The 12,807-nt window shown below is 46.5% G+C and overlaps 1 protein-coding gene across 1 annotated transcript; it reads right to left on the bottom strand.

Annotated features, from left to right (window-relative positions):
* Window positions 1–5,647: 5,647 nt before the first annotated feature.
* Window positions 5,648–10,966, bottom strand: LOC110339199 (glutathione S-transferase Mu 7). Its single transcript, XM_005076615.4, has 8 exons — window positions 10,815–10,966; window positions 10,454–10,529; window positions 9,972–10,036; window positions 9,605–9,686; window positions 9,412–9,512; window positions 8,255–8,350; window positions 8,057–8,167; window positions 5,648–6,237 (listed from the first exon to the last, which is right to left on the bottom strand). The coding sequence occupies exons 1-8, from the start codon at window positions 10,848–10,850 to the stop codon at window positions 6,148–6,150; spliced, it is 657 nt and encodes a 218-aa protein (XP_005076672.1). The 5' UTR covers window positions 10,851–10,966; the 3' UTR covers window positions 5,648–6,147.
* Between the last annotated feature and the right edge of the window lie 1,841 nt (window positions 10,967–12,807).

The following is a 12,807-nucleotide window of genomic DNA, read 5'->3' as shown; positions in this document are numbered from 1 at the left end:
TGAGTGAAGATTTCTCATGTGGTTGTGGTGGGCTGTTGACTGATGGCAACTGTCTCTCATGCCTTTAGCCCCTAGGCCTGGGGCATCTGTCATTGATTGATCCTGAAGTCAAAAGACAAGACCTCCTGAGTAAATTGGGAACCTGGAAGATAGGGAGGGAAGGTGGAAGGGGAGAGGGGAGGAGGGAAGGGGAGTGGGAAAGATGTATAGCTCAATAAAATTAGCAAATAAAAGAAAAATGCAGCTGGGCAAGAAATTAAAAAAAAGAAGAAATTAAAACAGCCAGCACCATAGAACTCTTGATCCAGTTCCAAATAAGAAGAGCCAGGGCACCTAGAAGAGACTATAAAGAGACTATGGAAGCATCTAAGGGCTTTGCAGCTTATCACACGGTAGAGGGGGTGCCACTAAGTGCTAAAACCTAGGAGCTCTTAACTCATTCCTTCAGTCAACACATCACTACCCAGTGCCTTGCAATATGATACAAAGAGTAGGAATTGCACCAGAAATTAATATTGTATGAGGAAAGTTTGTTCCATCTGAGAAACCAGAGAACATTCAGAACGTGACAGGGGTCCCCATAACCCTGTGTCATGCTGCTGGTATTGGAGTCCAGCAAGGGAGCGCTCAGGGCAACTGAATTGTTCTAGAGGAAACATTTTCTTAGCTAGCCTTCCTCCAGGCCAGGTGTGCACGCAAAGCCAAGGAACGAGCCTTTCCTGAGAATGGCTTGAAAATGTGATGCTTACAAGCACAAAAGCACACAGTTTAGCTTTCAAGAAAAGCCCCAGGTGGTGGTGGTGGACACCTTTATCTCTGAGTCCTAGGCCAGCCTGGTCTACAGGACAGTCCCAGAACATCGAGGGCTACACAGAGAATCCCTGTGTGTGCGTGTGAGAGAGAGAGATCATGAAATAAAAACACTGAATCTCTTGGACATGCTTACTTTATCTGCTATCTATATTGCAAGGCTTATTTAATAGATAAAAACAGCTTGTTAAGTTGTGATATGATCTAGTAGTTTCAGTTCCTTGTTCTTTATTGTGAAGAGTGTGTACATTTCATTTCATCTGACAAATCAAACACATTTTTATCTGCCTGCTTACACATAACACATAATGTATTGTGTGAAATAGACTATTTTCAGGAATGTGTATCACCTGTGTTTCTCTTCATTAGATTTTCGTTAAAGGCAGCAGTACTAATTGATATTGACCTCTTATCTTGGGAAGATAAAGTATGTTTTTTTTCCTGATGGGATACAAATGTTGAATATGTGATGAACTTAAACTCCGATATTGAAATCAGGATGATCAGTGTCTGTTCACCTATTGCAGTAAAAAGAAATGATCTGCATGGTGTTTTTGTTTTTGCTTCTTTGTTTAGGTATTATGCAGAAAGAGTGTTTTTTAATTTCCCCTTAAAAACTAAGTTATTGAAATTCCTTATTTCTACTGACTTTTTATAATTAAGATGTAGAAGACTTGGTCTGTGATTCACGGATGGGTTAAAATCTACAACTGAATTTTAACTACTTGAGAATTGCTGGCCAGCAGGTAGAGGGCCAGACTGGGCACTACCCTGGAAGAGGAGTTACCTGCAAGGAGGACCCGGAAACTGTCTTACCCCAGGAGCATCAAGGCTGCACATAAGGAAAGACAGATGGAGAGTTGAGCACTAGGAGAGGTTGGGCAGCCTGGTCCTCTAGGGTCCAGGGTAGGGAGGGGATGACTCTTCGGTCAGAAAACTGTCCCCTTGCACAGTCCTCAGCAGCCTGTCCCAGGCCATGGCAGCCCCTCATGTGACTATCAAGATGGAGGACGTCCCACCATGCTCAGTCTTCAAGAGAAGAAAGCAAAACCTCCTGGGCGTTAAACGCATCTGAATTGGTAGACATGGCAGGGGAGTGAGTGACAGAGATGGTAGAAGTCTCCACTACCCCAAAACCAGAGAACCAGGAGCACACATTTCCCAGTGTCAGAGACACATGTCCCCCCTGAACAGAGATACCCATTCCACACTTCCCCAACTTTCCTCAGCTCTAGGCCCTGATGGATGGAATGTCTGCCTGCCTCATCGGTCAGGAAGTTTCTTTCCTGTTCAGTCTCCCTGTTCATGCTAATCTCTTCCATAAACAGTCTCACAGACCCAGCACAAGAATATTTTTACAGACATGTGGGCATCCATTTGTCCAGTCAAGTTAACACAAAAGATCAAGCATCTTATTTTGTGATAGAAAGCCTGACCCCGAATATCAATTAACAATACTGATCTGTAGGGGAAGAGTAGATTTTAGCTGTCAGAAGCTCATCTTTTAACTGTTCACCAGAAATTGGCTATGTTCTAGGGAGAGGTTGGATAAACAGAGGTTTATGTAGGGAGATTCATAGGCCTTGATTCATCAAGCGGAAACAGGTACACCCAGTAACAATTAAAATGAAGAACAATTCTTCATTCCCAAGAATGAAAAGGAAAAGCATCCAAGAGTCATTATAAACTTCAAAGGTGCTGTGAAGTGGAACCATGGACTCCAAGTGCTTTGGTGACACATGAAAGGGGCCACATGTCTTCCTGGTGGCACTGTAAATCTATTCATAGAACAGGCACATAATCTCCTACAACACCCCACAACTGGTCTTTCCTGGTGCCCCAGGCTGTATCCTTTGGAGATCATTGAAAATATAGGAACCAAAAAGAGGGAAACAATACTGGTGTTATGAAAGCTAAAATGTTAGAGGTGCCCACTAGCAGGAAAAGGGTTAGAAAAATTGTACTTTACCTATAAGAAGGAATACTAGATAACAGCTAAGTCTCATGATATCAGAATGCTGATATGTCCCACTTTAAAATATATATATACACCATAGGGGGAGGGGGTAGAAAGTGGATTATTAGGTAAAGTGCTTGTTATGCAAGCATGAGGACCTGAGTTCAGATTCCTAGTATCACTTTAGTAAGCCAGGCTTGGACTGAGTACCTGTAATTCCAGGGCTGGGAGACAGAGACAAGTGGATCCTAGGAGTTCACTCACTCACCAGCCATTCTCGCCAAGTAGAGCTTCAGATTCAGTCGATGACCCTGTCTCAAAACTTAAGGTGGAGAGTAACAGAGAAAGGCACCCACTGTTGACCTCTGGTCTCCACATGTTCACATACAGATATTTGCAACTATACACACATGTGTGCTCACACACACACACACACACACACCACACTTTCTTATGCAAGGAAACCAAGCCAGGGCTCTATGTGTGCTAGTCAGATACTCTACTAATGAGCACACAGTCAGTCCCAATATGTTTTAAGTAAAAGGTTAAAGAAAGAATGAGCAGAACCTGTAGAGTGAGCAAAGTCTTGAGTGAATGTGTATTTTTGACACAGGCACAGCTACGTTGAGGACTACTGTAGGAGTGAACCCCACAAAGCTATCCGCCCATGAGGGCGGGGACATGTAAACTGACACAGGTAGATATAAAAGGAAGTGAAAGAAAAAGGAACCTCCCTTTTCCCCTGGAAGCCAGCCACACTTCTAACTCCTGGTTTGTGTGACTCTCTCTCTCTCTCTCTCTCTCTCTCTCTCTCTCTCTCTCTCTCTCTCTCTCTCTCTCTCTCTCTCTCTCTCTCTCTCTGGTAAATAAATATATTGTTTTCCTATAGCATTGACTATAATTAATAGACTACAAAACCTTGGACCCATGGGACTATTAGCAGAACCATACTTCCCAGGCTCAAGAGGAATGGCAAAGTTTTTCTTGGGAGTAAAAGTCTTTATGAGCAATTGATGAGTGTGTGCAATGACTAGCAACTGCAGCTTCCTCCTCCTGGTTGTCCACAGCATAAGACTACATGATTATAGTGACCTCCTATCTAGATTGGCTAAGCCTACTCCCACCCCTGTGCTCTACCTAATAAAAACAAGCTGGAGGTCCAGGTGATAGTGGTGGCAGAACCCTACCGGATCCCAGCTTCACCATATGTGTGTCTAGCCTTCCTTCATTGCCTGACTGCCCCTAGTCAGGGTTCTGAAACCCAAGCCACACTGATCCTGGCAGGAACATATGGACACATGATTAAAGCAGGCATTATTAGAAGTCAAGAGAATCTGAAGTGATGTCACTAAGTAGACATTCGTCAAGCCCCTACTAAGTTCAGAGCATTTCTAGGTAGTAAACACCTAAAACACTAGTGAACAAGAAGTAACCAAAATACATGCAATTTTGTCACTATCATCCATGGACAGAAGCATACAATAAATGCTAACAATAAGGCATGCAATGTGTATATTTTCCACTGATGTGTAGTTCACATGCTATAAATGTGTAGCTTTTTTTTTTGGTTTTTCGAGACAGGGTCTCTCTGTGGCTTTGGAAGCTGTCCTGGAACTAACTCTTGTAGACCAGGCTGGTCTTGAACTCACAGAGATCCACCTGTCTCTGCCTCTCAAGTGCTGGGATTAAAGGTGTGCACCACCACCACCCAGCTAAATGTGCAGCTCTTAAGGGTATACCTGTGTGAATTTGGTATCTGTATTCTTTGTGTAATTATCATTCAGATCTAGATAAGGAATGTTTCCAGCACTCTACAAGTTCCTGTCAATAAACAATCCTGCCAAAGTCAACATACATTTGACCCAATCATACTTCCCATCTAAACGGAATGATAAAGAATGCACTTTCTACGTGTGTGGATCACCATTATGTCAATATCAACATCAGTCAACATTATGTCACTGAGATTCATCCATGCTGTGGTGCAGAGCACTGCCACATCTTAAATTATGGCATACTATTTCATTACACGATAATGGCTTTATATTAATAAACTGCACTTCATTTACTAATTTTCTGCTGATGAAATTGAAAACTAAGCTGTTTCCTACATTCTGGCATAAGTCTTTCACAGCTTTTGGAAGACAAAAGCATAGGGAGACAGTTCTGGGTGAAAGGTCACTACTTGCTCAACACTAGTTGACACTGTCAGCATTCCAAAGTGGTTATACTCCCAGCAATACACAAGTCCCATCACTTCCCAAAGTACCAGCTATTGTCAGCCTTTTGGATCTTAGCCATTCTAGTGGTTCTACACTAGGATATTACAGTGTTTACGATGACCGGTGTTTGCTGTGATTTTACGGGCTAATAGGCTACTTGGATATTCACTTTTAGGTATGCCTGTTAAAGCTTTAATCTGTTTTGTAAGGTATCTTTCTAGATATATTGTTTTTGGATAAGAGGCCTTTGTTGAGTAGCCGTGTTCTCCCAAACGAGCCTGGCCTGAATGCCTACCCATAAAGCAACTCAGTCTGGCACCAGGGATGTGAGTCACAGAGATCCTGAATAAATCTCCTGGGGGCTTGCTCTTGGGTGTGGTTTAAAATCGCTTTCGGAGTAAGTGCATGATGCAAATGAAGAACGGGTGAGGAGGAATCCGAGTAGATAGTTTCATGTTAACAATGTGTATAAAAGAAAGTCGCATGGCCATGTGAAGTGACACACAAAAGCCACGCTGGCTTCTGACTTAGAGACCTCGGAAGGACCAAAGGGATGGCCTTCGGCATCGAAGGTCGTCTACAAGGGGTAGAGGATTCCTGGAACCTGGCTTCTCATCAGTTGTTTGTTGTTGTGACAAAATACCAAACAAAAGCGACCTGAGGAGAGGGTGATTTATTCTGGTTCAGGAGATACAGTTCAAAGAGGCAGGGAAGGCAAGCAGTAGAGACGAGTCAGAGATGCATGATAATGCTCCTGTCTCAGCACATCTTGCTTATATCTTCTTGTGTCAGGAAACAGAGAGTAAGCAGAAGAGGTCCTTGACTACACTGATCAAAGTCTATGCTCGTAGCAACCTCCTGTCTCCAGATAGACCCCCACCTGCCAGAGAGGCAACAACTGTTCAAAACAGCCATCCTTTGGGAACCAAGTATCCAAACAGGAGAGCCTGTAAGGGGCACTTTAGTTTTAGAAGGGTACTTTGACAACGGAAAAGAGTTGCTGGGGCTTTAAAGAGCCTATGTGGGGTGGGGATTGGATGACAAACCAAGGGAGCTGGTGAGGTTTGGAGTCTGGAACGGGATGGGAAGAAGGAGAAGGGCTCCCTGCAAACCAAGGAAATCTGGCATCTCAATCGCACATCCCACCCTGCCAAGGCCCTACTTGCTGCCCCAAGTGGCCATCTTTGTGAACACAGGTCTTGGGAGGAAGCGACTGGTTTTCATGTAGTCGGAGATCTTCTTCAGGCCCTGTGAGTGAAAAGGACAGGGCAGGAGCTCAGGTCAGCGTGTCTCCAGGATAAATAGCCCCACTCCAAGAACAGCTTTCCCTGCAGGCTCTAGTATTAGAGTTCTGAATAGGGAATGCTTCAGCTTTCTAAAAAAAAACTCTGTGCAATGGACTTTGTACCCATATATATATATATGCTCAGAAAACCTACTTGATCCTCCAAGACAGTCTCACTGTACCTACATCTCATCAAAAGTCAAGGTACAGAGTGGGTAGGTGGCTCCCTCCTGTTCACACAGCTAGTCCATGGAACAGGACTTGAGTCAGCTTGCCTCTAGGGCTCCCATTCTGTGCCCTCTCTGCTCAGTGCCCTCCTGTCCTCCTGTAGGACACCCTGTCACTCCTGGATTCACAGATATCCTCCTGGATGGTTTACACAGAAACTACCTGCTACAGGATAATAGGCCAGTGCACAGAACAGAGAGTCCAGACCTCACACAGTGACCTGGCAACCCCTAGATGTAATGAACAATGGGAGGAGCGGCAGCTTGGGATGCTGAACCAGCCCTAATCACTCTTGAAAGTAGAGGTCCAACCTCTTCTATGCATGACCTCAGGTTGATCTCACTCTGCCCAAGCTGCCTCATACCCAGCCCCGCTATAGAGAACCACACAAAGAAACACAGGGTATGTCTTGTTCCATCTTACCAGGAGAGCCTGTTCAGATACTTCCTACAGTGTTCAGAGACCTAGAGCTGACTCTTACCAAGGAGGCAGGTGCAGCAGGCCTTGGGCTGCAGCCCTCAGCCCTTCCATCCTTCCCTACCATGGCCACACCAGCTCTAGTACACTACAGGCCATTATATCAGGACTAGAGCCAGAGTTGGTGAGAACTAACTGAGAAGATGTATTACTTGCCATAAGGAGATTCCAGACTAAAAACCTGTTGTTCTACTGCCTGCAGTTGCCAAGCCTCTGAAAGAATATATTCTGTGGGTGTTAAGGAGACTCATGACTGACTGTGTCGTGAGGGCCAAGCTTTGATCCCCAGCCCCCAGCGGATACCATATCTGTATTGTCCGCATCTCTCGTCATACTCAGTCTCTGAATGGAGTTCTGACACTGAGCCTCATACAGAGGTGAAGACTAGTGAATAGGAGTGAAAATGAGTATATGACTACAAAATGACTTTCTAGAGACATGGGGGAAAAATGGGAATAAAACCCCAAACCACACTTTAGGATAAAACCCTGAATAGGGCCCACATACACTCTCAAAGCTAGCACCAAAACAAAACAAAACAAAAACAAAAACAGCCTTGGGGTTTGGCATGTAGTCAGATGAGGATCAGAGTGAATCATTCTGAAAACTGGGTATAAGTATTGTCTATGCACGCCTGTTTTACACAAATCCTACCACGCCTCCCTCTCTGAATGCCTGTGACATGGGTTCTGCCTTCTCCACAGCATCCTGGGCTAAAGAGCTCAGACAGTGCCCAAGGCTTTCCATTTTGACACAAATTAGGAACATAGCTATTGCCTGCTGACCTTAGAGGCTAGGCACCAAAGGGAGCTGGGAATAACCTCTGCTAGTAGGACTTACCCTCTATCACCTCTACAGTCTCTTTCCTTATCTACGCTATGGGACTCACAACTCAATCTGTAAGTTGATCATAATGATAAATTTCACACAAAAGATAAAAAATGCTAAACACGGGTCCTGACAGAGAGCAAGCACCCAATATATGCTACTGTTTTGCTGTTTTTATTTTAGTTCAGGACTAAGGACCTGTCAGGGAAAGGAAGGACATCCAAGAAGAAAGAGGATTAGGAGCATCACCTCAAAGCGAGATATGAAGTCCTTCAGGTTTGGGAATGCTTCTAGGCACTTGGGTTCAAAAACTTGGTTCCTCTCAAGAACATCATAAGCGATGAAGTCCACAAAGGTGATCTGCAGGAAGCTGACCGTGAGTGCTGGAATCTGGTACCCTGGGAAGAATGACAACGACAACGCCTCCTCCCCACCCCCTCTCTTTACCTTGTCCCCTGCAAACCATGGCCGCTTGCCCAGGAACTCGGAGTAGAGCCTCATCATTCCCGGGAGTTGCTCCAGGTACCCTGGCTTCAGCTTCTCCTACAGCAGAAAACACTGTGACCACCCTCAGTCACAAGATTCTGGCATAGGCCAGGCTATGAAGGTCCCACTTGGGCCTGGGTTAATCCAGGCTTTTAATTTAGTATGTCACCACTGATTAGATCCTACAGACACCAGATCCAGTATCAGAGGTGATGAGAAGCCACACAGGGACACTCTGTCCCTGAGACTCACCACTGATGTTCAGAACCACTCTTGTGGGTCACAGGACTGTGTGGGCAGGCTCTGGACTCAGATGTTATGCAGAGTCAAAGAAGCAAACAACTAAAGCACTCTGGAAAAGAAGTGGAATGTTCTACATAGTAAAGTGACAGGAGAAGGGTAGGACCTTGGTGCACTTTCAAAAAAAAGGTAAGTGCATTTGAGGGGGTGAAGAAAAGAAGGAGACGGTTGATTGGCTGTGAATTGCCTGCTGGGAACATCTGCTTATCACCGTGGGCATCCTGGACATGGCTCTGGGAATCTGGTTGGGAAGAGTCCCCAGGTAATGACGCCCTTCTATTGACGGACTGCACCACTTTTTTTTTTCATTGTTTGAGTGTGGACTATAGAAGCAGTGATGATGTAAAGTCAAGAGGAAGACATAACCCAGCGGGGAAATGGGTGGTCAGAGCTGAGGGATTCTAAACAGTCTTTACTACCCAGGTACTGATGCTCAACTGTGGAGCATTTGTTCTGGTTGCTAAAGGCAGTGGAGTCCACTGGGAGTTTCACTTGACAAGATGCTGGTGTTTGAGGTCACTCTGTGGGCAGGTGTGTGTGTGTGTGTGTGTGCGCGCGTGTGCACGCACGTATGGGTGCACACATGCTCATGGAGGGGTTGGTTTTGTTTTGGTAGTTTTGATTTTGAGACAACCAGTAATGCCTTAAACAGTCCTGTCTCAGCCTCCAGGCTATGCCACATGACTCTGCTGCGGCCCAGAACACCATATCTAGGTGAGTGGTGCTACAAAGTTTCGTTTTAAACATACAGAACAGATGAGAAGGTAAAGGTGAAAGCTCCTGTCCCCCTCCCTCATCCAGCCCAGAGTAGGACTCACAAAGTCAGGGTTATAGCAAAGCCTGGCCAGCACCATGCGGTTGTCCATAAGTTGATTCTCCAAAATGTCCACACGGATTCTCTCCTCTTCTGTCTCCCCACCTGCAGCACACACAGCAGAGACTCACTCTCAGCATCCAAACCGAGTCAAGGAGAGTAACCACCATCCCCACCCTGCAGCCAGCCCCACTCACACAGGTCGTGCTTGCGGCCAAGGTAACGAAGGATGGCGTTGCTCTGAGTGATCTTGTGTGACCCATCAATTAAGTAAGGCAGCTGGAAAGGCAAGCAGGGATGGTCAGATGGGATATGGGGTATCAGCATCCCCTTCTTGGGTGAGGACAGACATGGGGCCTGGTACTCGGTGTGCCTGGCATGGGAAACTTTCCATGAACACAATGCACACCAAAAGGAAGAGCTGGGGCACAGCCCATCCCAGAAAGATGAGGTGAACAACGAGAGATAGGTGGATGAGAACAGAAGGACTGGTCCCAGACCTCCCGGGCTGTGCAAAATATGGGCATCATCACCTTCCGCAAGCCTCCCCTTCCCTGAACGTACATTGGGAAAGTCCAGGCCCAGCTTGAACTTCTCGTTCAGCCATTGGCTTTGGTCATAGTCAGGAGCTGTGGTGGACAAGATAATATGAAATCAAAGGATACATGTGTTCGGTCCCCTTTCCCAAGACCCTCCCAAGGCGCCTAAGGCTCTCTGAGGCAATGGACCTGCAAGCCAGTCTCACCCTGCAAGCTTAAGAATGAAGATATTTGTGAGGGCTGTGGGCTCCTGCATCTCTAAAGCTTACAATAGATTTAGCCAAGTGCTAAGGGAATGGAACCCAATTATATATACAGAGGACCCTCCAATCGTTCCTTAGCGTCTTCTATTGGTAGAGCGAACTGAGCACACAATTAGGGTTCTGAAAGGGGCACAGTCTAGGTCCAACAAGAAGAGGCAGAGCTGAGCAACAAGAGGACCAGATGTGGGTTTTGGGCACCAATGGGCAGGCGTTGGCAGGGATCTGATCAGGGAGGTGCAATCACCGTCGCCCATGGTGTATCTCTTCTCCTCATAGCTTGAGTCTGTGTACTCCAGGAGCAGGCGGATGGCATGAGCCAGCTGTGAGAAAGGACCAGAGATGATGAGATTCTTTACCCCCTCCAGATGAGCTCCCACCGCCCTGTCCTAATTTGACCATCTCCATACACGAGCACACACACATGCACGCAGCGCGCACACACACACACACACACACACACACACACACACACACACACACACACCTACCAGAGCATGCCTCCACAGACTGTCTTCTGGAAGACAATCTTCCTCGGCAAGCCCATCTACTGCGTGTGTCCTTAACCCTCCTCCAAGCCCTACTCTGCATTCGCACCCCTCACTCACCCCGCGGATGTCCCAGTAACCCAGTGTCATGGGCATGATTCTGTGATCTGAAAGGACAGGCTCGGTGTCAGACTTTCTGAGAGCCGCGGGAATGGAGAGACCGGGACTTGGCTTTGTCAGGTCTTCAGACCGCCCTTCCCCACCCCCAGTTTCGACCAATGCCGGAGTCCAGGGGGCGGGCCAGGCCCACCCCGCAGAGACGGGGTGAGAGCCAAGGCAGCTTGAACTCAGAAGGTACATGGTAGCCTGGCTGGGCGACTGAAGCAAAAGGCGGCGGGCTGGGCTTTCCTGCTCCTGCTCCTCTCCCCCATTGCTGTGGGCTGCCCTTCTCTACCCTGGAGTCTAGAATGTCAGCAGCACTGCTAGTGATGACAATTCAGAAGGCCTGGGACCTTGACAAATGTGTCCTAAGGGCAAAATTATATCTTGTATTGTGAATACAAGAACAATGAAGAGCTGAAAAACATGATAATGCAATTCACTCATGTGTGCAAGATAAGTCTTTTTTTAATTCTTTTTATTTTTCAAGACAGAGTCTCTCTGTGTGGCTTTAGAGCCTATCCTGGAACTCACTCTGTAGACCAGGCTGGCTTTTAAACTCAGAGAGATCCGCCTGTCTCTGCCTCCCAAGTGCTGGGATTAAAGGCGTGTGCCACCATCACTGAAGCAAGATAAGTCTTTCTAATGGAATTTACTTCAACTAGTGTGTGTGTGTGTGTGTGTGTGTGTGTGTGTGTGTGTGTGTCCTGGGTCACGTGGTAAGCGTATCTATTTTTTCTGTTTTTTAGTTTGATATAATGTTAGACTTTGAGAAAATTCATTAAAGAAAAAGTACACACTTAACTCCCATGCACCCTAGCTGCTCCCTTGTTCAGATGTCCTCCCCCAACCTCGACCCTCCAACCCACCCCCCACTTTTGACTCCTCCCAGCATGAGTACAAAAGCTCATAACCAAGATCCCATTTTCCTTGTCTCCGCCATCACCCTGGAGGTGAGTGAGACCAGAAGGAGCAGTGATTTATAATCATCTCTGTGGCACTGACTCCCAGCCAGGCCATGCAAGTGGACCTGTAGTTTATGACAATTGATGGAGCACGCTTCTCTGTACAATTGTCCCAAATTCCTGAGGAAAGAGTGTTCTCTGTCTTAGTTTCTTCTTTCTCCTTTTAGATGGCTTCACAGGTTGGCCGTGGAACTCTGGGTAACTCAGGCTGGTCACGAATTATCTTCTTTTCTCCTGCCTCACCTCCCAAGAGCTGAGATTAAGGGCAGGCAGCACTATGCCTGTCTCTCCCAGAATGCACCACCAACTCACTCCAATCTTGATTTTTTTAAAAAACATGTTTTGTGTTTGTGTTGGCTTTGATTGTGTTAAAATAAACTTCAAGTGACACAGGAATACAGGAGGTGATCCAGGAATACTTCAGGTGACACAGAACTACTGCAGGTAACACAGAGATACTCCAGGTGACACAGGGATACTCCAGGTGACACAGAGATACTCCAAGTGACACAGAGATACTCCAGGTGACACAGAGATACTCCAAGTGACACAGGTATAGTCCAGGTGACACAGGGATACTCCAGGTGATGCAGGGATACTCCAGGTGACACAGAGATACTCCAGTTAACACAGAGATACTCCAGGTGACACAGAGATAGTCCAGGTGACACAGGGATACTCCAGGTAACACAGAGATACTCCAAGTGACACAGAGATAGTCTAGGTGACACAGAGATACTCCAGGTGACACAAGGATACTCTAGGTGATACAGCCATACAGCAGGTGACCACTAGGGAGGAATGGGGTGGGCCACCAGGCTCCTCAATACAGCAGAGCACAGCCACTGCCAGACAAGACAGGCAGTCCAGTCTCAGGGATAGTCACTTCAGGAGGCCACTTTGATGAAGGAAAAGGCAAGAATGGGACAGGGATCAGGGACTAAAAAGGAGGGCAGGAGAGACCTTGTCGTCAGGATGAGGAAGGGAAG

The sequence above is a fragment of the Mesocricetus auratus genome, unplaced genomic scaffold, assembly GCF_017639785.1.
Source record: "Mesocricetus auratus isolate SY011 unplaced genomic scaffold, BCM_Maur_2.0 Super-Scaffold_100009, whole genome shotgun sequence".
Lineage (NCBI taxonomy): Eukaryota > Metazoa > Chordata > Mammalia > Rodentia > Cricetidae > Mesocricetus > Mesocricetus auratus.
Note: the sequence above shows the minus strand (reverse complement) of the source record. Positions and strands in the feature narration are given on the sequence as shown.